Source organism: Ictalurus punctatus, chromosome 14 (genome assembly GCF_001660625.3).
Source record: "Ictalurus punctatus breed USDA103 chromosome 14, Coco_2.0, whole genome shotgun sequence".
NCBI classification, from domain to species: Eukaryota; Metazoa; Chordata; class Actinopteri; order Siluriformes; family Ictaluridae; genus Ictalurus; species Ictalurus punctatus.
Window position 1 is genome coordinate 10,299,907 of NC_030429.2, and position 27,822 is coordinate 10,327,728.

The 27,822-nt window shown below is 37.4% G+C and overlaps 1 protein-coding gene across 1 annotated transcript in view; it reads left to right on the forward strand.

Moving 5' to 3' along the window:
* Positions 1–24,219, forward strand: part of LOC108274940 (polycomb group RING finger protein 3) — a 78,292-nt gene extending 54,073 nt beyond the window's left edge. The window contains exon 9 of the mRNA XM_053685913.1: positions 22,275–24,219. Within this exon, the coding sequence (XP_053541888.1) occupies positions 22,275–22,475 (201 nt within the window). The 3' untranslated portion in view covers positions 22,476–24,219. The remainder of the gene's footprint in view (positions 1–22,274) is intronic.
* Positions 24,220–27,822: the final 3,603 nt, after the last annotated feature.

Here is a 27,822-nt window from a genome sequence, read left to right on the forward strand (position 1 = left end):
TGCGTTTGACTAAAGATTAAAATCTCCCACTTTAAAACTTCACGTAAACAAGTTGTAGGACAAATATGTCAAAATGTTATGGTTATATTTACCAAAATGGCTGAGCTTTTGTTCCTTGGAATTTAACAGATACAGTTGCAGCTAGATCAGTTTTCCTAACACCTGCACATGTTCAAACATATTCCTTTCCTGGGAAATTGCTGGAACATTTACACGTACAACTGCATGTGTGAAAGCAGTTATAGTCTACAGCTGCAGGCCTACACACTCAGTATGAAAGGGCTGTTGAGGGGGTTACAAAAGTGGAAATGAATTTGTCTGATCTAGAGGGAGGTAATGAGACTAGCATGCTCTTTTTCTTCCACTCATTTCTTTTTTGACCATGCCACAATAACATGGGTCTAATGAAGCAGGGAGAACAAATAGTGCACTTCATTCCTGCTGTGTTTATTTGGTTGCTGGGCCAAATGGCCGTGCTACTTCTCCTACTAAACAAACGTTGTGACGTTGTTAGAAGGAGTAAATGTTGCAACAGTGTTGCTTTGATATGATAAACACATAAGCCAAGATATGAATGCCACTATAAACATGCATTAATTATGGGTGGATGGAGTCCAGGGCCGTTTGGTGACCTCAGACTCTGACGTCGAGGAACATTTCAGAGGACCAGATTGCTGCTCAGTTTGTTGCTTGGGATTTGTTTCATTTTTATTTCACCTCCATAGCCTACCTCCTACACATCAAGTGGTCTTTATTTTTCTTTGTTGTTGTGAGGTTTTGGTGCATTTTAACTGAACTTGAATTGAATTTGTGAATTGGTGTTCTCAATATGGAAAAACAAACTGTGATTCAAGTTAGAATCTCAAATATAGTGTTACTAGGCCACTGGGAAATATGAACACTAAGCATAAGTTAGCTGAAGCTGACTAATAAGTGTTATTCAGATCATACAAAGACAATGGTGTCAGTGGAAGTAAGACAAACCCTTACAGAATATCAATATTTCTCTAAGGAGTGTTGATAAATTATTAAGAAAATACACTGTATATAAGTGTACAGTGTAATTATACTTAACATCGGCCAAGTGTTGTGTTATGGGTAAGGGACACATTATCATATTCACAGTATATTACAGCTTATAGCTGCACACTCAGCATTTAGAAAAACATTTTATGAAGGGTTAATAGAATATTTAAGAGGTTTCTGAAGGGCTTTCTGAAGGTTCTTTGTATAGGTAAGAGTTCTTTGAAGGTTCTTTAGGTAGGTAAGGGTTCTTTGAACCTTTGAAGGTTCCCCTAGAAGCACATCTGAAGAATTCTTAAGAGTTCAAGATGTAAATGTTGTAAGTTTTAATATTTGTCTCAAAAGGGTTAGTGTATGCATCTTAGATATTTGGCTGATGTGTATTATTGTGGTTTTTTTTCTTTGCATTAAAAAAAAAGTCATTTAAAGCTTCTAAACCAGTAGAATTCCTAAAGTTCCCTCCAGGAACGTTGCTGGAAACGTTTGCTATGGCTGATTCCTAAAACAAGCTTAATTTCAATAAGAACCCCTAAAGGTTTATTGGTTTCATTGCTTTGGATGGCTTTCATAATGCCAAACCTTTTCACCTGAAAATACTCTCACTTCTAATTGTCCTGAATAGATCATGATGACTAGAAATGATCAGACGATCAAAAAGTTCTTTGAGAGGCTGACACTGGATCAGACTTTTACATGACATCATGGTCACTTGACCATCAGGGTTTGGTGAATTGACATACGACAGGAATCCTATATTGTGGTGATTCTGATTTAATGTATATATTATCCGAGACATCAGACTGTCAGAATATGGGCACAAATTTTCATCCATGTGTTCCTGGTGCAGTCTGTTAACTGAATACATTGCTCACAGGAGTGCTTACGACAACCAACAAACTACAAATGTGCAATAATATTAACACATGCTAGAAAATTAGATAATATTGGCAAGAGCAACATTGATGGATTGAGCAACATTGATAGCAACATCTTATAATAATAATAATATTAGTGTTGCAAGTTCACCTTCTCCCACTCATGGTATTTTTCCAATTATCGCATGATTTGAGTGCAGCTGGTGTTTGTTACACTTCTTAGTCCTAACAGATACTCCAAAACCCATCTCAAGTCACAGCCCTCTTAGTTCTTCTTGCTTCCAGCTGTCAACTCCTTTAAAACCTATTATATGTGCTTGGATTGCATTATCCCTGACTTGTAAGTCACTGGATAAACTTCTCTGCCAAATAAAGAAATGTAAGTGTAAAATAGTGGGCACCATTTGACAGGTGAACCTTCACATGCATACAGAACATGCCTAGTTTGATGTCTTCTAGGCCAGGCTAAGGCATTTCCTTCGGGGAAGATCTGTAGCTTTCACTCGGGCTGAGAAAGTCAGTTCTAGGGATCAAAAGTTTTATCGCTGCAAAAGCAGCAAAGCATGACTGCAGTGTCCGCCAGAACGGTAGCTGATGTCTCATAGCATACGGTATGCTGTGTGTAAGTCCTGGAGGGGTGTATTTTTGAAGGTTTTTGGTGTATAATAGTGCAAGAAATATCCTGAGTAATGTTGCATCATTTGGTCATTGTCTGCCTTCCACACAAGTTTTGAAGTTAAACTATAAAGTTAGGAATAACTAAGAGTCTGGTATATTGGCAATATATTACTGGATAAATAGTCCTAATTGTAATTATCACATGAATCACTGCGCACTTGGTTTAAATGGACAATATGGATGCAATCCATCATTATTTGACAGCTTCTAAAATAGCACTTAATCCAGTCAATATTGTGCAAGAAGATGCAAGTAATCCAAGGTCAGAATCACACATAACTGAGATGTGCCTCTGTTTTAGGCAAACTCCACCCCATGTGCATAACTTCTGAATAGTGCTTAAATTACATTACTAATTACATCTGAGTACAAGTTTCATTTTACTAGTTGCTAGTTACATCTGATGTAACTTGTCACTTACTCTTACCAGTTATATCTGAGTTACTATAGTTTAGTCTAATGACACCTGAGGTCTGATATATCCTCACTGCACATGTATAACAGCTCTGAACACCACCCAAAAAGGCTTCATTACTTTTCAACTGTTTTGTTTGTAACGGGGGAAATCCCAAGCACTCAGGACCAGAGTTGGGTGTAATGCGTTACTGTATTCTAATGACTTTTTCTGATAACGCAGTGATGTGTAACGCATTACATTTTAAATTTATGTAATTTGATACTGATGTCAATAAAATTGTTACTTGCTTTACAAATTTATTGTTAAGAAAACAATATTAAGTAAAATTGCAATTTAAAAAGAAATCACATTTTGCCCCAACGATTTTTGCTTTAACCCCAAGTAATTCTCCACTTGGAGCGGTTTGTCACTACATAACTGAACGTCAATAAAAGAAGACCACCTGTAATTTTATATCTTCAGTGAATGGAGGCGAGGCCAATCAGACAGGGTTTACAGGAAAATATGTGGAAAATGTGTGTCTTATTGGCTGACAGCTCCAAATGTCAAACACTTCCAAACACTAGCTCACAGTCAGTGTGAGGGAAAAATGCATATATGCAATTTTTATTTTTTTTTAAACCAGTAAAGGGGTTGAAACTGAAACAGTAACATCCTCTGATGCTGAGCAGGAAAACAAGGTGTGTAAATGTCTATATGAGTTCCAGTTTAACATGTTATGAGCAGAGCATAAGGAAAGATAATGTACTTTGCATGGCACTGTAGCAGCTAAACCCATACAATGATAGCTTAGCTCAAACTCTCCTTGGCTAGCGACACCAAACTAGCCATGTTCGAAAAGTTTTATATTTTATCGGTCTGATAGTTCTACAAACAGCGAGAAACCCGAGGCAAGTTTTATGATAAATCCAACTTTTTCTGATCATGTCATACACTGACGCGCGCTGACATTACTGAAAGAACAGAGTTTTACTTTGTAGTGTATTTTTGTAGGTTTGATAGTTTTTTGAAAGTAACGTGAAAGTAAAGTAATTAGTAATCTGACTACTTTTTACATGCAGTAATCAGTAATGTAATCAAATTACAATTTTAAAGTAGTAATTAGTAATCGTAGTGGATTACTTTTTTCTGAATAATTTACCCAACACTGTTTAAGACTAACTGCTGTAATTTTCTGAATGCTGTTCGAACGAATATATGACAACAACTCAATTGAATTGCTCTGTGTTTATTATTGTTATAATTACATCTGCCCCAAAGCGTAATGATAAAATGGTGGGCGATTGCATGAGTAATTATAAGATATGAGCCACAGGCTATCACATGCATACAGCCGAAGAGGAGCTTTCTAAGTGCATTTTCTGGAGCATTTTAAGATTATGAACTTCAGGCTAGCCATTAACCACAGCCTATGCTTCACTTGTTTGCTATAAGCCATCTGCTCAATGACAATAAACCTTTTCTGGCTGTCATGAAGCTGCTTAGTAATAAATGTCTTGTGCCCTGCTGTCAAACCTAGCACAACAGACATGGCTTCTTCTTCAGATGATGATTGACTACAAGCTAAGCAGGCAGCAATTGCCATGCTAATGCTTGCTCCACAGCTAATGCTAGCTGGGTTGAAATCATTGAGTTGCAACAGTCATTTAGTTAGCGGCAGATGCGAATTTGGGATGCTTGATCTTGGGCAGTGCTGCTAAAATTTCTTTATCTCTCTATAACACCAATCCATAGATATCTATGCCCACACACCAGTTTTGGGAAGTAGATAGCTACAATCAGCCAATATGAAATATGAAGCAAATGTTGCAGCAAATGTCCAAACGTAGCTATTTGAATTAATTTTTAATTATTTCATGTTTTATGGATTACTGTGCATTAACGAGGGTGATATATTTCCACACACAATCTGAAGCAAGAGTAGTGGGGTGAGGCGAGTAGGAGGGTGATCTCTGTATGATGTATTGCTGATTGTCATTTTACAGGTAAGTAATGTTAATGGCTTCTTGCTAAGTGGTATTTATAAACAGAAAAGCAAAATCACTGTTATGGCATACCCTGTACAAAACATCAAAATTTTTATTTATAGTCGATTGTCCTTGCTTTGACAAAAACAGCTTCTAGGTAATTATCTATTTTTTCTTGTAATGTAGCAAGCTATTTTATCAAAATGTTACTTTGGCTGTAGCTAAGATATTTTAAATTGCCCCTATTATGCTGTATTAAAAGTGTGTAATTTTGTTTTAGAGGTCACGTACAATAGGTTTACATACATCCAAGTTCAAAAAACACTTGAATTTTCTCATAATTTACATTGCAGCATCACCTCATTTTCCTCAGTGTCACAAACTACTCGCTCATGGATCCGTTCACGCTAATCTCCTTTCAGAGAACCTACTCCGCTCTGATTGGTCAGATGTCCCAGTCTGTTGTGATTGGTCTACCACTTAGAGGAAATGCCCATTACCAAGTTTAATTTCAGCTCAGTAATAATGTCGTTGGTTTTACCCTATCAATTTGAGCCCGAGTCCGATAGTGATGTATCGGAAGATCACCCCGAACCACCATCGCAAGCATGACTTAAAAAAAAACCTACGCATTTGGATAAGCACAAGATGGTCCAAATAAAGTGAGAATGGCCCCATCTTTAATGAATAATTGTTTCGTAATTCCCACGTTGACTTCAGCTGGATTTGAGAAGCATTCGTCAGTGAAATGACGGGAAAACAGATGAAGGTCGGAGTTGAACTGCTGTGATATTGTTGTAAAATGAATCTTGCCAATGGTGCTTTACATCCTCATTCTTTGGGAGTCCATGCAAAATGGTTTTGCTTTTGCAGAGCAGAAAACGTCTTCTAGACATGAACCCTACTCTTTCATTGTACTGTGTTTGAGGGCGGGTCAAAGTACACGTTATTTGCGAGCAGCCAATGAAGACCAGTGGTAGGGTTTTTTTTTGTTGTTGTTGTTAAAAGCATATGTAGGTTTGTACAGGAAGTAAGTCTGGAATTACTAACTACTCGTTTCAGCTGTTCAGAATCGGTTCTTTCTTTTGGGAGTAAATAACCCCATTTTGTCATTCACTTTGATTTTGGAAACTTCTCAGACTTCTTACATTCACAAACAGCCCTATAACACACTATTTGAAAGGTAATATTTGAAAAAGCATAATAGGGGCACTTTAAAGCATGAGTAGCTTGTAGCTTGACAAGTTACAATTGCGAAGTAGATTCCCTAAAACTGCTACACACATACAATTACACATGTATGTGAATCTGTGCCAACACCCCTTTAGATAAATGTATGTGATTCACACTATTTAATGACATATGATGAGGTGAGGGAGGGTTCTCTCCAGCAGAAATCTCTGCCAGGTGCAGTTTTGTAGTTTGCAGGTCAGGAGCAGTTTGGATGGCAGGTCCTATGAATAGCGCATGAATAAATGTGTCTTGAGATTTCTACTCTACTCTCTTGTGAAGAATTCATGAGGATGATGCTTTGAGATTCTCTCCTTTGTTCCCCAAACCAAACATGCTAACAGCACCGACGGATTTCTGAGGTAATCTACACCTCTGCAGTCCTCTGGTGGCGTGTGAGGTTAGTCATATTGCAGCATGAATCCCTGATGTGCCCTTCAGAAATGCCGAAGGACAAAAAAATGCATGCTTTTTTATTTCTTTTGTTCAAGATTGGTTTCTGATTTGTCAGTGGCTATGTTTATATGCACATCAATATTCTGATTCTCCAAATTCCGATTCCCATCGCTGGAATATGCCTGTTTTAATTGGAAATTTGTTGCACGTAAACACCTTAATCAGAAAATCCAACGAAGGGAGATATATATGCCCAGTCTGCAAGGAATTGTGGGTACTAACAGATGCTTGACTATAGGCTAGGTATTTAGGAATTTCAACTCGGGCATACTTACAAAAACCATGTACACAGGAATATTCCGATGGCTGTACGCATATAAATGGCTGCAACATGAATATAGACCTTAAATGGAATTTTATGTGCATGTAAACATAGTAATTGTTTAGAATGTTAGTGTACATTGTTAACGTAAATAATAAAAGTCTTTTAAGTTATATGTCAGGGGTGTCCAATCTTATCCGCAAAAGGCTGGTGTGGGTGCAGATTTTCATTCCAATCAAGCAGGAGCCACACCTGATTCCAGCTGTTTAATCATTTGATTTTGGCTTTCAGTAGACTCAGGTGTGGCTTCTGCTTGGTTAGACTGAAAACCTGCACCCATACCGGCCCTTTGGGAATAAGACTGGACACCCCTGCTATACAGTATGGATTTGGACACATTTTATTGATAAAATCTTTAATAAAGAGAACACCTAAGCTGGAAAATGGCAGACTTTCATTTAGCACTCAAGCTAATTAAATTTCATATTAAAGCATCCAAGCATTCATCATTCTCTGTCAATCTCAACTTTTGAAGAAACAACAGTAGTGGCAGAGCTGAGAGGAAATCAGCAAGCTTAACAGTAGTGCAGTGCTCAGCAACCCTCTTCCTTAAGATCTACCTTCCTGCAGTTTCATTTGCAGTAGATTTGTCTACTTGATATCAGTGTGCTTGATTTGTCTACTTAATATCTATTACATCTATATGAAAACAAATTCTCATGCTGATCCAAATTTTGAGTCCAAAGATATAGCAAGCTAAAGGAGCTCGTACATACAATACATAAGGAAGTTAGTAAAACTATTTTTAGAAATGTTTAGTGAAGTGGGTTTTCAGTCTGTATTTGAAAATACCCTGAGACTGTTTGGGCAGCCAGGAGAAGTACCAACTAGACACTAATACATAGTAGAATCTTGATTACCTTCCTTAGGTATGGAAGCAAATAGAATTGAGCATGAGGCACATTTCAGAATTTGCCATTTAAACCCTGTCAGGAAGACCAGCCAGTAGTGAGTTGCAGTATTCCTGAAATGACAAGGTACTGAACAAGCACCCGAGTGGCCTTCTTTGAGAATAATTACACCAAAGCCATCGTCAAAGTCAACGTGCACTCCGAGTGATGGGTGGATCGTGTAGCAAGAATGATATCAACTAACACCAAGATTTTGATCCTTTTTAGAAGGAGGGATATATAGCAGCTTAGTCTTGCTGGCGTTCAGCCAATATGAGAGGGATGCAAATTATAACCTGGATTTAGCTTGGAAGTGGGCCGAGACCAACTCACTCCGATGGTCCGCATGCGTGTTCTGTGATCTCACTGGCCTAAACCAAGGTGTAAAATGTGCTGAACCTTCAGTTAGCTGATAAGAACGGACATACGGATATTACGGATTGCTGTGCTGAAGGCTGCAAATGAAAAGGACTGATGGCAGTTTGCCTGATCAAGTGGCGTGAAGCTTCTCATTAGCTACCACACCAACAGGGTCCAGTGCTGGTTTGAAGCCAGACTGGTTGGAATGCAGGAGCTAGTCTTTGGTGAGAAACACAAACAACTATATCTCTTTACTATTCAGATATACTGTGCCCACGCGCGCACACACGCGCACACACACTCACACACACACACACAGTGATTCAGACCTACTGTATGAGAATCCGTGCCAACACTCTTTCAAATCAATGCATGCAGTTTAAACTCTTGCATGCCACATGATGTGTATCCCAGCAAAAACCACTTCCAAGCAAAATCACACGTGAGTGGTGCAGTTGTATGGGGCCAGTGCTATAAGTCCAACCTTTAACTCAGAATACTGTGAAGACTTTAGGAGAAAAGTTGTCCTAAGATTTCTCCTGTCCTTGTTGAGAATTCATCAGGAGAGTTTTTTGAGATAGTTCTTCTTCACCCCTCCCTTCCCCCCAAAACCACACATGCATACACCACTGATGGATACGTGATGCAATCTATATGTTTGCAATCCTCGAGTGGTGTGTGAAGCTAGTCATTTTGGAGCGTGCATCTCACAGGTGCTCATAAAGGTGTGTCTTTTTCACATTTCCTTTAGGTACATTGGAAAAGGAATCAGATGGTATGTCATTGGTTAGAATATAGGTTCTGAATCTCTGTTTATTCCATTTCATACCAAAGCAATCAAGCCATTCTCTCTTTTTTAATCTTCTGAGCAGTTTCTTTTCACAGACTGCTTAAAAAGAAAAGACATCCGCATTAACACCCAGCTTCAGTGTTTGCTGCCATTAATTCTTCCATCTTAACGACTCTATAGATTGGTGTGTTTATGACCCCCATCCATCCTGTAACCTGTACATTCTGTCTGTGGTTTTGAAGCAGTTTATCCCAGTGGTGCATCACAACACTTCTCTCTCTTTCTCATTTTCTCTATCACCTCTAATGTCTCTCACTCACTCTGCCATTCTCATTCTTCCTGAAATCTAAGAAGATGAAGACACTCTGAGGCAGTTTATCTGACATAACGGTCCTCAACTATTGGTTGTCCTTGTGGCCTGGAGAATGAAAACCTGTGAGTTTTTACTTTCCCTTTTGTTTGTGTGACTAAGAACATATAATTTTCATCTTCTCTCTTGGTAAATTCTGCAGGTTTGCTATTGGACAGAAATTCAAATATGCAACCAAGAGCTGAAAGCCAGAAAGCTGATAGAAGTCTGTGTGGTACCTTCAAGACTGAAAAACTGAAGTGTCTTTGTGGTTGGGGTGACCAAAAACTTGAAATGATTCTTTCCCCCTTTTCACTGAAACCCCTTAGGTGCTTTGTCTAATGACTGAATTTACCCTAGCTGTACCACTCAAAGTGGACAGAAGAGTGCAATTGCAGGTTCCTTAGTTTTCTTAAAACCAGGTGGCAGACAAACCACAGGACTGGGCAATGCTCAGAAATGTGAGGTAGGCTAAAGGTCCAGCTATCAGAATAAAGCAGACGAGGCTAAATCAATAAATGTGAATCAGACTATGGTCAGACATTAATCAAGACAGATCTGAGTGGCTTAGCCCCAAGCAGACACAATGCTGGAACGAGACAAAGTAACATTAGCCATGTTTCCACCCAAGATGCGAAATTATCTTATGTGAAAAATTGGAATATTGCATAAAACATATGCAAATAAAGCACTTTTTCCATCCCGTGTGTTCAAGAGAACAAAATCATCACTTCCGGGGAAACTGGTGCAAAGTATCAATATAAATGGAAGTTGTTGCAACCGGTGAAGCCACTGAGGCTCTTTTTTCCAATATAATAAATTACTTGCCCTTCGGGGTGCACAGACGAAATGCTATCACAAAACTCATGTTTCTTGCAATCGGAGGCAGATGCCTGATACTTGGGAACGGAATCGTGTGAGACAGTTCTGGGAGGTAATTATACCAAATCATTTCGATGACAGATTCAGGTATTTCAGATTGACAAAAACAACATTTGAGATGCTGTGCAACCGACAAAAAAATGCATTGCTGTTGCGCTGTATCTATCACATCAGCTAATTATCCAATCACATGATTCGAGGCAAGGTCACATGACTTTTTTGATGCGCATCGAGGAATTTACTCATTAAATGTGTTTCCATCATAGTTTATGCGCATGTTTTCTTATCAAATAAAAAACAATCTGCCGCAATTGAGCGTATACGTTTTTTATGCGCATTTTGGACATTGTATTCACATCTGGTGTTTCCATCCATCGTTTTTTAATGCATTATCCCAAAATTCACATAAAATCCATGGATGGAAACATGGCTACTGAGAGTCTGGGTTAATTAAAAGAAGTAATGTGACTGCAAACAGGTGAGTGTCATCAGTGATCAGTAGTAAAACTTTAAGCAGGGAAAGGTTCTTGGCAGGATCCTGATCGTTGTCTGCAACCTTGGACATGACAATCACAGTGATCTATGCATACAAAAGAGCAGTTTCTTCGAACAGTTTCACCATTCAGAGTAAAACTCTGGAGATGGACACAGTCATACAACTAGCAGGCTTTCTTTGCTTTCAAATACTCTTCATATCATAGTCATGTACACCTGCAAAACACCTCCTTTCTAATATTAAGCACATCCACGGGACCAAAAAATATTACAAACAAACAGAACACATCCTGATTACTTCAAGCCTCCCATAAAAACTTTATCAGACAATGTTTGCCTTAAAAAAAGGCTGTTCTGATTTACAGAACTAAGAAAAATTGCATTGCAATGCCATCTCTCCTCACCAGGCAAATTACTGACATAAAAATATTTTTATTCATATTTATATGTCACATTTAGAGCAAACTGAAGGCAGAAGAAACATTACACTTCAGAGGACTACTGTCATAATCAAGACAACACCTACAATAGTTTGAAAATTGAATTGCAAAATCCAATTATATAGTTTAAAAACATGTTTATCAAATATACAAGTGGAATATAGTGCTTCTGAGTTTAGAGGGACCTTACTCGGAGTAGCTTATAAACGAGGTAATAAGTAGCTGTATGCATAAATACAATACAAAGGAAAGATTCAGTGTAAACATCCTCAGGGTGTTTTTTTTTCCCCCAGTGTCCTGTTTTGATAGCATTATAGCAGCAGAGCTCGTTCGCCTGTGGCATATCCATTTAAGATTCTGATCAGATAGCTTCTTGGAAAGGAACTGAAAAAGACTAATATGTACAAAGAAAAGCATTCTTAGAGGTAGTATTGATAGCAAAAAGCAATAGTATTTCGGCTCCCTTACTGTAATCACAGACTCGCTACTATCCTACTTTTGTGGTAACAACTAACTGAATACAGATGTGCTAACTGCACGGTTGAGTGTTGTTCATATGTGGATGAGTGAATATATACTTTCACTCTCAGCTCCATCTTTAAGCTCAATAGACTCTGACACAGATGCCTCTCACTGACTGTTTCTTAGCTTATGTATTTCTAAAATGGCACAATCAGTGTAGGACTGATTCAAAATAACGATTTCTCCCTGCTTTTGAAAGAATTCCTGACAGGCAATATGTCTCCATTAAATATTGTCCTCCATTTTCCCCTGATTTCTAAAGCAGTGATTTTGTGAAGGCTTTTTGCAATAAATGGCCAATTTTCAGTTTGTGTAGCATGCCAAAACTAGTATAGAAGAATAGCTCATCTGCTATAGTCTCTGAAACCCTCAAGCTAAAGGCACAATATAAGTGGTAATGAGCCTTTTGCACTGCTTGTGTTCTTGCTTCCTCTCTTTCATTCTCTTTCACCCTACCTCTCATCTGGATGTATAAATTTCTCTTTGATGCCCTGCAGCTGTGCTCTTCTTAAGACCGTACGAGTCAACAGAACATGAAGAGAGTATTTGAACCACTTGGCAATCTATGTGCATTGTGGCCCGAGCTGGAAGCCGACTCTCTCTGCTTTTCATTTGTAGCATGCTATCCATGATCTGATTGATGAAGGAAGCACCTAGATGCAGCCTTTCTTGCCGGCATTGTACTGCTCAGATGGGCAGACGATGGATTATGATGGCAGACTGAAAACCGGCTCTTAGGCACGCCAACTAAGTGCTGACTCTGCAGTACCTCTTTATTCTCATTCTCACATGCACTCTCTAAGCTATGTACTGGGTGCCCTTATCTCTGATATACACAAAAGACACCTAGAATAAAAAGCAGGATGTTGGACCAATGAGAATAGACACATCCTGCATAGAAGCTATTGTAATCCAGGCTTTCTCATAAATACCTACTTTTGAGTCCAGAAAGAAACAAGAGGAAAAAAAGTGACATAGCAGGTGAGTGGAAGGGATGGGTGATGGGGTGGGGGTGGGGTGGGGTGGGGGTCTTTTGATTTAACATATTAATTATTTTAATTGGTAGCAACAGAAGAGAAAATGTCTCGCACCCACACACACCTCAGGGTTGCTATTGACACACACTATCACACAGTGGAGATGTGCAAAAATGTGCACGCTTTTGAAATCCTGCAGAACTGGGAGCCACCCTCATGCCGGAAGATCTAGGGTCTCTGAACAGCATCTAAATCACAGCTCTTTCCAAAAATAAGCATGATGCCCTGATTTGCAAAGCATGCCGATTCTACCAGTTGCCCCAGGATCTCAGAGCTCGCATGCATTAATTCGATGTCACCTCACACTGCATACTGCTGATGGAGGGGTACATGGAACTATAATTATGGTATCACTGTCCCTTTGGGGAATCTGAAAATCTGGGCCATATTCTGGAGTTCATTAGAAAGAGACATGTTATAGTATGATAAATCATCTTCATGAATTCTTGTTAGAATGCACATTAAAGGTCCAGTCAACTGCTGTACCAAGCTCTACTAAGATTAGCTATTTCCTCCCTGGGAATACATATAGAATAGATTCAAATTATATTTTAGTGGGATTATTGCTGTAAAGATCTGAAAGGTTTTAAACGAATAACTAATAGAGGCCGACGTTATAACAGGTGTCCTAACTTAATACTTATTTGAACGCTAACGATAACAGTCACATAACCATAGCCATGTCTGAGAATGGCGTTAAATTTATTAATGAAACAAGACGAAGAACTGCGATGTTTGATGGTGGGAAGGCTTTTGGAGTAGAGGAGTAATTACAGGAGTAATTACAGATTTCCATGAAACATGATAATGCAGATAATGCGACACAGAGCATTACCAGTCATAGTGCAAGTGATTTAATATTCAACATACTCCATTTTAATCAAAAGTTTACTTCTCAGTTGTTGGTTGTAGTTGGTTGCTTGGTAACAGACCTGAGAGATGATTATCAATCTCCATGTTCTAAAGATCAAATTTAAGATTTCTTAACTAGAGATAGGATTTTGTAAGATAAGATAAGAATCCTAGTTAAGTTAAGATTTGCTTCTGTAATACAAATTTGTGAAAAATCCTAATTTAACTTATCAGATCTTAACTTAAGACTTAAGATAGAATGTTTCGGTAATACGCCCCCTGATCTTGAGAAACAAAAAGACTAATCTTACCTACTTCACCTTTGAAACATGTTGTTTCATTTAGTTTTTCATGAAACAAGTTAGTTTTTTAATGCCAAATGCTGTTCTCGATTACTATTTCATAAAGTCAACAGAGAAGTAACAGCGGAATTATATTGTATAATATTTATACTACAGTGCTGTCAGATGCTCAGTTCTAATTGGTGTTGATTCATATTCTATAAGAGCAGTTCTCAGCAGCTGTAATACAAAGTTTTATGCTTGTTCTGATGTTATCATTTTTATAGCAACTCATTCTATAGTAACTCATTCACATGAACTTGTAATGCTCATGTAATGCACATACTAACACGATCTAAAGTAATCAAATAAAAAAAGCAGAACATATAATTGCTAACATGGTGAACCTTTCAGTAAAGAAGTTTATTTAACATTTATGGAAGGATGTTTGCCTCACACCTCCAGGGTCCGGGGTTCGATTCCCGCCGGGGCCCTGTGTGTGCGGAGTTTGCATGTTCTCCCCGTGCTACGGGGGTTTCCTCCAGGTACTCCGGTTTCCTCCCCCAGTCTAAAGACATGCATGGTAGGCTGATTGGCGTGTCTAAAATGTCCGTAGTGTATGAATGGGTGTGTGAGTGTGTATGTGATTGTGCCCTGTGATGGATTGGCATCCTGTCCAGGGTGTACCCTACCTTGTGCCCAATGCTCCCTGGGATAGGCTCCAGGTTCCCCGTGACCCTGAAGAAGGAGTAAGTGGTAGAAAATGGATAGATGGATGGAAGGAGTCTCTTGTGTTAGAGCTTCTAAATGGTCAGTGAATTTTTCTGTGTCTTCAGGACTTTCTTGGTTCTCAGTAATGCTACAAGCATTTTTTTTGTCTTTCCAAAAAGAGAGTCTGTTAAGGGAATGACTGTTTATATCTGATATAACTTAAGTGATAACACAAATGAACTTGCCTCAAAGGCCTTTCATAACATTACATGTAACTATAAACTGTTAAATAAAAAATTATATATTGCTGTGAGGAATGAAAAAAGAGGAATAAAACACTTCAGGATGTGCTGTTATTGGAAAAAAAATTTATAACTCAGTTATTTATTGCACCATTCTTGATTATTTTCCTATAATATCATGTCCTGTTGAGTTTTCCTTATCTAGTAATAATTATCTGTAAAATAAACAGCCTTTGAACATAAATCATGTTTTGTCTTTGACCCTGTGGGGTGGTCCTAAAATTAAGACACTTTTTAGGATTTTTGTCATGTTAGGATGCTTCTGTAATACCCTTTTCCTATCTGTAGTTAATATAAAATAATGCACTTAGGAAATGTTATTCTGTAATAGCTTTTGTCCTAAATGAACTCCTAACTGAAATTGCCATGGTTACCAAACAAATAAGATAAGATTCTAAATTTAGGATCTTTCTGTAATACGCCCCCAGGTTTCTAACGATTAGGTGGATTCAACATTTGAATGATTCCTGCCCATGCACATTATTGTTTTTTAAAAAAAGTTTTAAAACCCATGCACAGATATCATAGTCTTTTCTGTTTAAGGGTGACGTATTTTTGTCCCTATTGTGCTGTCTTGTATAAAAATTCATCATAATAATGCTCAATGAGGTTGCTGATTTCTCAACAGCTTGAAATGGGCCTCTTGAACCTTATTATCCACCATGCTGCATATTTCAGGCTAATTAAGAGGGCCCCTACATATATTGTCCATGTTAAGAGTTATTTTATTGTATAAAACAGTTCACTGATGCAGATGAAGCTCAGTTTAACACAGGTTAATTTAAAACCTGCAGGTGAGAAGCTGAGGAATCATTTGTTGGGTTATTTTAATACAACCCTAATTCCAAAAAATTTGGGACGCTATATTAAATGTAAATGTTAATAAAAATAGAATGCAATGATTTGCAAATCTCATAAACCCATATGTTATTCATAATAGAACATAGAAAACATATCAAATGTTTAAACTAGGAAATGTACCATTTTAAGGAAAAAATAAGGTAATTTTGCATTTGATGGTCGCAACACGTCTCAAAAAAGTTGGGACGGAGGAAACAAAAGGCTGGAAAAGTAAGTGTTATTAAAATTAAACTGCTGGAGGTTAATTGGCCACAGGTCAGTAACATGATATAAAAAGGCAGAGTCTCTCAGAAGTGAAGATGGGATGGAATCTGGATGGAAGCATATGTTGCTCCAAAACCTGTATATACCTTTCAGCATTGATGGTGCCTTTCCAGATGTGCCAGCTGCCCATTAAAAATACACAAAATGAAGACAAAGTAACACAGGTTGACATGAAAGTGTCAGCATGGTGACTGACTGCACTGCAGTGACATACAAGGTAAATGTGGCATACATGTATGTGTGGTTTAGATCATGGTTGTGAAAAAGAGTGAGGCTGTCATTCTCTTCCAATCTCTGTTCTGCCCTTCTTTGAGGATGCCTTTATTGAGGAACCTACAGACATCCGCATTTACATTTTTATTTATACCCACAGAGATGGATCCTATAGTGCTTTGCTGAAGCTTTGCTCCTTTAATCTCTTGGCTTAGCACCAGACGTAAAGGCATATGCTTTAAAATAAAACATTCTGTTAGTAATTGGCTTTCACTCTGCTAGATCACTGTGTACATTGATGATTTTTTCATGTTGCACACCAGGAAATGCCTTCAAGAAAAGGCAGGCAAAGAACTTTGCAGGTTTCAGGAGTGATGGGGTAAAAAATAAGGAACTGAGGTGCAATGTAGTTCTATAGCACTTGGTGCCATTGGGTGTTTAGAAGGAATTAACTAGAACAGTGTTCATTTTTTAGCACACACATTACAACTAGGTTATCGTGTGGGAAAGAATTTGAACACAAAGATCTACAAAATGTTGAGACACAAATCATATCCACAGCTTTCAGGCAGCCTTATGTCCATTGTGTAAGAGCAATCAGTTGAATGGTCATCAGTCATTTTTGACATTCTGCCTCTTCTTAAAAAAAAGCACACTAAGTATGAATGACTTGCTGGCGTTATTCCCTTTTTGATGTAAGATGCTAAATCCTCAATTTATGTATAGGGGAGAGATTATAAGTATCCCTCCCACCCAGAGAGACCAGACAATTTTGCCATCTAGGACTCCTGGCTGTGGCATCATTACGATTTAAGGTTTTGAGGTAAACTGTAGAATAAAGCAATTTATTCAACCATTGTGCATGTGACGAAGGTTTATTATTTTTTTTTAATGCACTGGTGGGGTCACCAGGCACATTAACAGACTGTAATGTGTACATTTCCATTGATTACTCAGTATCAGGACTTGAAGCAAACTATAGGGAGTCAGGAAGAGGGCATAATATGCAGAAATAGATTTACTGAAAGCTAAAAACAACAACAACAACAACAACAATAACAACAAAAAACCCAGATGTGCCATCATAGAAAAGGTGCTAGATCATTGGTTTATTATCCAAAGCAACTTACAAATGGGCTTTGTTGTCTGCTTGGAAAACAGTGCAGAATGCTAGGCTTAACTGGCTCAAAGAGTATGGTGGATGGTGCAGGATTTGAGTATTGCAATTAGGTAAGTGAGGGCTAGTACATTTTTGGCTTTGTAGTCAAGCATCATGGTTTAAATCCAATGTTTATTTAGGGAAGCCAAAAGGAAATGTATGCAGTATTGGAGTGATGTGTGTGAAATTATATATATATATATATATATAAGTAACAAATAAATTTTGGGTGACTGTACATTGTTAGTGCAGCCCATCTCTACTTAGCACCGGAGTTCCTTGCTTGGCCAGTGCAATTTCACAGAAAAATACATATCCCCCAATTATTGGCTGTAGCATCCAGTTGATCTACATTGAGTCTTTATAATAAGGCTGGGGATTACTCAAATTCCAACATCTATCTGTACAATCCCAGTTCTCTGCCTGCTGATTTCTCTGTCTTTGTTGTATTTTTCTTTTCTTTTCTTCTTCACTGCTTTCACCCTAACATTTTCCTCTCATTTGTTACCAGTACAGGCAGGCAAAGGATCACAAGGGAGTCTGAGAGTGTCAAACCTTATAAGTGTGACAAATTTGCTCAAGAAAAAAAATTGTTTGTGAAATGTCTTATTTTGTTTCTGCTGGAGATTTTATTTGATTGATTCTCAGCCGCACTGATCTGGTCTTATTTAATAATAATAATAATAATAATAATAATAATAATAATAATCATCATCATCATCATCATCATCATCATCATCATCATCATCATCATCATCATCATCATCATCATGTCATTACTTTATTCACATCACATCAAGCCTTGCATGCAAACACTAATGCTAGAGAGCGTTAAGCCTGGTTTATACTTGACGCTTCTGCAGTAGCGCGAGGGAGCGCGCGGCAAAAATGACGTCATCGCGGCGTGGGCGGTCAAGCGCGTTGAGTGCTCGAGGCCTCATTCTGCGTGACAGTTTGCACAGTATTTTTTGTATCTTGCCGCGCGGCGCCGGATCCGGAAATGAATGACTTTGAGGCGAGTCTTGCCGACTGTACAGACATCTCTATGATCCGTCCATGCGGGACTATAGAGATCGCCAGATGTCACAAAATTCATGGAAAGGTTTTTTTTTTTTTTTTTTTTAATAATGATTTGGATTTGCTCTGTACATAATGTTGAAAGAATAAAGCCAAAGCTGAAGGTTTTTTAGGGTGAACCATGTTTTCATTCATCAGTATCTTCACAAATAAACACAGTCACTGCACTACACCGTCAGACACAGTGATTAAACCTCATTCTTTTGTCTTTATAAACAGAGACATTTACATTTTGATGGGTGAACATACAGAGTGATCATTCTGTGATATATTTATTTTGTCTCTGTACATAAAGCGACATTTACACTGATGGGTGAATATAATCACCTGATTTTGTTAATGTGAGAAATGGCATTTGCAGGAAGCACCTACTTTTTGCTTGTCTATAGTAATTGCTAACATTTACAAAAGGAGCCTACAATAAATAATATGTCTATATAATGAAAGTAAAGGTCCATGTTTAATAAAAATTTTAATGAAATGAATAATGAGGTTGTTCAATTTAGTTTTATGCTAGTTCTAATATTTATAGCTATAGGCTATTTTGATTTAATGTGACAAGTGATAATCTCAAGGTTTACTGGGTTTTATTTGATTCTTTGCTCTTTTTTCATACTTTGGGTTTTAGTGAAGTGTACTGAAAAAAAACATCGTCAACAACAAACACAACAATTCCTCCTCAGCATTCAGCACCTCCACGGGAGACACCATGTTTGTAAGCGTTGCTATGGCTGTTTTCTTCTCTAGATACTTCCTGTTGGTTTATAGGACGATTACTCAGAGTCGCCCCCTTTCGTTTAAAAGAATATTACAACCGCTCGTGCGTCAATAAACGCCTCGTCCGTTTGGGGGAGGTGCGCGCGCAGTCAGTGGAGGCTCGCGCTGCGGAGACAGTATAAACAAGGCTTTAGCTACACGAGGATGAAGTTTCTGGCCCAGAAGCATCTGGAGCTTTGCTTTTAAGAAATCTGTCTATATTCTTTTGCACTACACGCCAATTATTAAGATAAAACACATGCATACGTTACGCATACTGATGTTGATGTGCTACTGACAGGTCAGCGTGTGTGTGTCTGTCTTATTTTTTCTGTGTCTGTGTTATTATTTCACACATCAGATATTTATCATATATAGTAAACGTTTTATGCACATTTTAGCATTTTAGAAATGTTTGAAGGATTTTTGCATGGCACTCCTGCTCTCATCAGATGGCACCCCCGTTGGGAAACACTGCTCTAACTTGATTACATTTCCCAAAAAAACAACTTACTTTATTTACTTTACCACTTAACTCTTACATTTTTATTTAGACATTCAAAGTACTCATTACAAACCATGAAGGTATCTAGTTCTCTCATTCAACGACTGCATGTCATATTTCAATCAATTGGGGTCAGTTTTGTATCTAATCATTTGAGTTTAGCAACAAGTTAATCATTGTTGAAAAGGAATCAAGACTTGTGCCAGTTTATTATTTGTGGTGACCTTCTCATGCTACACAATGTAGTTAGCACTACTGTGTGTTTGAAGGTGGATAAACCACAACATTGCAGTGTTGAATGTGAGGATGAGCACCCCTGGCAATACCTCAGAAAAATAGAAAATGCTTCATATACCGGATTAAGCAAAGACTCGTATAAAATGAGGCATCTCTTTTGCCTCCTTTGGCATTACCTCCATCTAATTTGAAAATACATATTGAAGTATGTTTAGCTAATTTTAACATTAACTGGCTACATTTAGCTAAGTTAACTTGTATTCTTTTGCTAATGCTGGGCTACACTAGTATTTATTTTATTAGCCTAAATTGGCTAGGCAATTCTAGCCACTGGTAAAATTTGTTTATTGTTTAGCCCCTGTAGCCCATTAATACAAACCTTCCCTGCTGATAGTACATTAAAAAATGCATAACAATTTCAATGTGGAACAGATGTTCTCAGCAAGGCAGATTGATCAGATTCATATTTGCCTGTAGAGAACAGGATGTAAAATAGTCCAAATGTATCACGTTTTACTTTTTACAACTTGTTTAACTGCACCCAACCTTCACAATTGCTGATTTTGATTAAAAGAGCTGCCATGTTAATGAAATATATCTGCTAGTTACCAGTTACATGAAATTGTGCAGTGTGTCAAACTATCATACTATCATACACTACTAAATATTACACTAAGAATCATTAAAGAAAACAGATTAACATACACTTCTTTACTAATATCCACCTGCACAGGGAAGTACCAGCGATCGTGGCATATGGAGCTAGCATGTATCACTCTTTCTGTATATCTCACTCTCTTATTCTACTACCCACTTTTGAGACCTCCAGGCACTCATATCGCCAGATGGCACACTCATCTGTGCTACCTACTCAGCTAAATATTAATGTGCTTGTCTCTGTTCAATTTTCTTTATTGTCACTAATATCTCCTCAGGTTTCCAAGAGTTGGCACTTGCTGGATCAAACAGAATATGTGCATGCTGATGTGCTGACGTACATGGAGGCAGGTTTAAAAAAAAAAAAAAAAAAAAAAAAAAAAAATAGAAAGCCAAGTTTATTTTGGGCCATTTTCAGCCTCAATTAATGATGAAACAGGTTGTGTGAATGTTGGTGTAATGTACTTTATCTTGATCTTCGGTGTTTCTGTATCATTATGACCAATTAGGGCCTCTCAAGAAAACCTCCACACAGAGAAGGCTGGATATGGCATTAGATTGGTGGGCTCAGCAGTGAAACTATTAGGGCTGAGCAAAAAATTTATCACGAGGCCTCATCAATGGCATAATAAGAATGATGTGGGGCAGACTATTATACAAACTTAAAGATGGTTAAAGGCGCTTAAAGGCTGTGCCAGTTGTGATTTTTTTTTTAAATTATCTTTTAGTTTCTCATCCAAAGACATTTTGATGAAAAAAAGGATGATGAAGTAAATAAATCAGCTCCTTCACATTCATTACCCCATGACTATTTCATGATTGCTTTCTCAACCACTGACAATGATGTGATATGGACATGTCAGCGATCCAAATAGAGATCAAACTGATGTTTAAATCTATGTAATCACCTCACATGACTGCCACTGACAGTCTGCATAAAGCTACAGTCTGTGCTAGAAAGAAATAAGCCCTGGTCTTACTTCTTCATAACATTCTGTGTATTTAAAAAAAAAAAAAAATAAAAAAAAAAATATCACCATTGGTGGTATTGTTATGCTCTGTTTCATAAAAATTCAAATTACTCCACCTAACTCAGTTATGCCAGTCACCCCTGACTACATAGTGTGTCAAGGCAAGGTATGTAGTTGTCCCTGTTCCTTTATAGTCTCATTTATTCTCAATTCATTTAGGGCATGGTAACTATGGAGCCACTGTAACAGGCTTTTAAGCACCAACATTCTCTGGAATTTCCCTTCATTAAAGGAATTAATGAGGAATACATTATGACAAAAAAAAAAAATAAAGCTCATTTGCAGTGACATTCTCTTTGTGCTGCCAGTCCCCTGCAGAGTTAAAAATAAAATCCTAATGAATAGGACAGAAGCTACTGTGCTAGGATGATAAGTTATGGCTTTTATTTTCCCACATTTTTCATTAGTCAAGATGAATCTGTTGCTTGCTTGTCACTGACGTTCCTGTGCTAATGTGAGTCACGTCATAGCCCACATTGTTATTCAGCAATTATGAAATAGCCCTAAATTTTGTGGAAACATAATTAGTTGAAGAATATGTGGTCGAGGTGTGGATTTAAGTTCCCTTCACTACATCTGTGCTCATTTGGGACATACTGATCATTCACCTTCAGTAATCCTTTATCTTGGTTAGGGTTGGAGTGGATCCAGACCCTATCCCGGGAACACTGGACGTGAGGTGGGGACACACCCTGAATGGAACACCAGTCCAACACAGGACACCATACACACACACATTCACTCCTATGCATGTTTTGGGAGGTGGCAGGAAATGGGAGAACCAGAGGAAATCCACGTGGACACTGAAAGAACATGGACTTCACACAGACAGTAACCTGAGTTCTGTATTGAACTGAAGACCTTATACTATGACACAGCAACACTACTGACTGCAGCACTGTACCAACCTGGGTCAACTCTTATCATATGTAGTTCATTGTTATAGCCTATCCTTTATCTATTTTTTCCTATCTAATATTTCAGGAATTAATACATTTTAAAATTCTCTAGGTGCATGTTAGTGTATTTTGGGTTCACTCATTAGAATATGTGTCACACTGGAATATGCACAGTTAAATATGCAAAGATATTCATGCTGAGTTCACATCTGCAGAAAGTACGTCATGGCCCATGTAATCAGTAAGAGTGAAGCACCTTGGGAACCTCACTGACAATAACAGCCTAAAACCCAGCTGGTTTCTACACTGTGAGCGCTTTAAATAGCATGCAAGATGCATGCGCTTTATTTGATCTTTTTTTTTTTTTTGATGAAGATGTTTAGGAGTATGCAAATGTGTCATTTGCTTATCCCACAGAGCTTAATTTTAAAAGATGTTTAGAGATATGCAAATGTACCATTGCTAATTCTGTTAGAAGAGTTTCCGCTGGCTTTACTTCATTTATATCAAAGATGGAGCTGTTGATGAAATGTGAGAGTTACATTACATTAACATGATTACATGTATGCCAGATTAATCTATTTTATTTGATCTGTTGCTGTTCTCTTTTAATAGGAAACATAAGTAATCAAATAACTAAGTAATACAAATATCAGGCTATCCTCCAATCGTTCTGTTAATATCATCTAAAGGCATTGAGTTTTGTTGAATTCATTTGCTGAATTTTTTCCATAGTTAATGCAACTCTTCAAGCAACTCTACAAGCTACAAGTTAATGCCTGCACAGTCTATTGAACTGGTAAATCTTTAGCGTTTTACAGTAATTTGAGTTCATTTAAGGTATATTAGGAGGGAAATAAGACATAGATATAAAAAGGCTGAAAAACAATCATTTCCTTTTTAAATTATAAATATAGTTCACTTATTGAACAACACATTCTGGATATATGCCACTGTTTATGTTGTACTTATTCTTGCTTTAACAAGTATGAAGAAACTCTGTACATAGAATGTACATAAAATGTTTTTTTAAATCTCAATATTGTGTAGGTCTGGCTGAGAAAACGGCTTGCCGAATGTTCTGAAGGGTGTAGATGGCATACAAATTACATGGTTTGTGTATGAATAGAGCATGGTACTTAAGGCACCAAGCTTTATAAAAAACATAGCCTATAATAAAGTCATGTAAAGCAGTTGGCCATTTAAGCATTTGAGGTTTATTGGTTTTAGTTTATTTGTTTTATGTAATTAGTTGCATCCTGTAATTGAGAAGACATGTATTTGATAAAATAAATTTGTGTACTGTGTCTATTATTAATAACACAAGGCTGTATTCAGAGTTGGCAATTCAAGTCCAAAAGACACATCAGTATTTACACGGGGAAAGTTACTCGTATTCAGAAATGGGTTACGCAGCTGTCAAGTCAATTCTATGAATTCAACTCCCATATTGTCACAAAACAGCCATTTCTAATTTCAGGAATTAACAACTGTTGTATGAAAGATGACTACATTTGCCATGATGGTTGTTTACCAAAAAATCCCATAGAGTTACCTTTAAAACACCTATGCAAAATGTTAGTTAAATGTATTTTAATGAAATTTAGACTATGAGGACAAAAGCAGCCAAATAATTTTTAGTGTCATTAACATCATCAACACAACACTATTTCTTGTTTAGGCTTGCTAATGATATCTGGTTTGATAAATCATTCCAATGAATATGTCACAAATTCTAAAGTTGAGATGTTCATAATGCTTAAATCAGTCTTTCACACACTAGTGTCTTCTGTTTTTGACGGGCACATTCGCAAGTCACAATCAAAGTCCTCACCTCACTCCTAATGATCTGTGTTATGGCTTAATGAACAGATTCCACCACTGTGATCAATGACAATGTTACAGGTCACCGTACTGATTCCTCTTGTCCCCATGACAACCGCTAATTAATCTCATGGAGTTGGGATTATAGTCATTAGTGTGAGAAGGACATTTAGTGCCATAAAGGCCTCTGTCATGCATGGATTACATAACCTTCCCAACGAATAGATTTGACCCTGGTTGACCATTTCACACAGTAAACATGAAGTGACAGTCTGCTTAGCAATGCACTGCTGAACATAGCATAACCACTATTACTTGAGCTTGCTTTATTTAATGAGGCTTGCAACCTCTGAACCCTGTGGTTACAGAACACTGAAGCAAAGCAACCCAGTGGTTTGCGCATCAGTGTCTGCACTGTAGGTTATATTGAGATGAATTTGTTATGCATATAGACTCGTGACAATTGAAAGGAAAAAGCAACAACATAAAGTCTTAGTAAAGTGTTGGGCCACCACAAGTTGCCAGCTTCAACGTGCCTTAACATAGAATATACAACTCTCTGGAACTGTACTATAGGGATGAACAGCATTCTTTCAAAATATATTCCCTCAATGATGGTGATGGAGAACACCATCTAATGACTTTGAAGGCCACAGCACAAGTTTTACATCATTTTCATTTTACTCAAACCATTCAGTGAGCGCTTGTGCCCTGTGGATAGGGTTGGGGTCACCCTGGAATAGACCACTTCTACAAAAATAGAAATGTTTCATCACAGGATAAAGGTGATCACTCAGAATAACTTTGCATTGATTTGCAGTGACTTCCCTCTAAGAGGATAAGTGGAGCCAAAGCATACCAGCAAAATGCCTCCCACAGCATAACATAGCTATTGGTTCTTCCTTTAATTTGTCACCCTTCTGCGTTTACACTGCATGTGGCAGAAATCTGAGTAGCTATATTGAATGGATTACAAAAATACATCTCTGATTAAGGTCTCTACCAGTATTTCCATGGCGCTTTTTCATGAACAGAATATTTATGGATTTCTGTTGAAACATTGCAACCCGACCCATCTATTTGTCTTTAAATGTGGAATTAATTGCAATAATACATGGAATTTAGGGATTGGTATGCACTGGAAATAATGTATGATAGCCAGCAGTGGTGAACAACCAATTTTAGCAATCCTTAAATATGTCATGAAATTTTCCCAGATCTTTGAAAAAGTCTCATACATACATGCAGATTCAATTAAATTTTATTTGTATAGCACTTTTAACAATGGAGATTGTCTCAAAGCAGTTTTACAGAAACATATAAACACAGGATACAGATTTTAAATGTATGAATATATCCCCATTGAACAAGCCAGTGGCGACAGTGGTGAGGAAAAACTCCCTAAGATGATAAGAGGAAGAAACCTTGAGAGGAACCAGACTCAGAAGAGAACCCGTCCTCATCTGGGTAACAATGGATACTGTGAAAATAAAGGGAAGTGCATTAAGGTTTTTTATATGAAGTCTGTTTTGTTGAACTAACCCACTGTTAAAATGCAAAGGTAAAATTCATTCTTCATTGTAGTTTTTAGAAATGGTCAAGACCTGTAAAAAGAAACTCACACTGTATACATACTAAGCAACACTGTTTTCATTATGATATAGTGCTGTTTTCATATTACTGTATGTTGTGTTCCCACCTAGGAGCCGCACAGAATATATTGCAAAGGCTGCTGTCACATTAGTCATGCAACTGCAACAGTTGGCAGTATGAGTTTTTCCCTCAGTGAATTACTGTAATTCATTGTATAAAGATTTTATTTATTTATTAAATCCTATTTAATCCAACCAACTCTCTATATCCTGTGCTTCAGCACTGTCTTTCTTAAAATGAACATTTGCCTTTAACATTTTTTGGTCATTTATTTATTTATTTATTTATTTATTTATTTATTTATTAACTCCAGTTACATGTTCAGTGGGCACACCATCCCCATTTGGAAGGTCAGTATGACTTTCCATATTTTTCTTCTTTTTTTCTTTCCATTTTTCATCCCAATATCCTTCAAAAACCATGGTGAAGCAACAACCAACTACCTACCTACCTACATTAAAAAAAAAAAGTGTTCTTTGCTTGGTTACCAGTTTTAGCTTTCTATTAGGATTCTAATTGGAATGTTTTTTTTGTAAGGGGACACACTTTGTTGCAAAAAATTAAAGGGTTTCTGAGTGGGACAAACTAAAGAACCCTTTAGGGTATTAGATGGAGAGTACATTCTCACCAGCTACCATCCCCAAACCCAAAACACAACCCTGCCTCAGCCACAGCCTGGCGGTCCAATAGACAAAGACAAATATTTCGACAGACAAGACAGAAAGACTTTCTTCATGTTCCCAATATAAGACAAAACACATGGCAAACACATGCACCATTATTCATCCAGAGAACTCTGGGAAGGTTACCTGGTAGAAAATATTTCAGTAGACCTCCACAGTGAGTATGTAGCCTTTTCCAGGTTTACAAAAAAAATATTATTATGAATGGGCCCCAAGGTGGATACACAGCTGAAGGGTTCGTGGAATGGGAGGATGGGAAAAGTGGCTAGTGAGGATGAATGGCATGAGGAAAACATCAGTCTGTACAGGAAGATTTTTTTTTTTGCTTAAATCTGCACCAGAGTTTGATTTTTTGTGACACTGACTCTGCACCATGATATTGGTACATTTAGGTGTTCTTTGACCGGTCAGGAATTTGTCAGATTTTTATTATTATTATTATTATTATTATTATTATTATTATTATTATTATTATTATTATTATTATTATTGGTGCTATTCCTCTGCAGGTCATGCAAGTGCATTTGATTAGAAAAAAGTTGTGAGTGAAAAAAAAAGTGAAAAATAGAACTTTACTGTAGCAATAGGAAAGCATACTCCCTTTCACATTATTTTGGTGGGGACCATGTATCACCAGCAACAAATTGACCCAGGGTTTATTTAGATGAGGACTGAGATCTCCAAGTTTTGGTGGACCAGGATTCAATAGTTTGGTGGGCACTTGAGTATAGGGGAAGTGTCCACATAGAGTAGGTTCAGTTGGTCTGCACTAAACAAGGTAGATGTAAAATTGCACAACTGCAGGAAATCAACTTATGTATTCAAGGATTCAAAGGTTTTACAGCCAGTGTGGTTCTCACAATGAGATTATGTTACCTACATCTCAAGCTGATGGCTAAAAAAATGACAAAATGACAAAAATGCTTAAATACAAATAACAATATATAGACAATAAATACAGATTCAACATTAAAATACAAAACTGCAAAGTATAACACAAACAAATATTGCATATACAAGATATGTACAAGACAAATATTGCAAACCTATGGCCAAATATTGTTGTGGATTATTTATAAAAGGGGTCTCTGGTCTATTACTCTATGTAAGAGCACATTTTTTA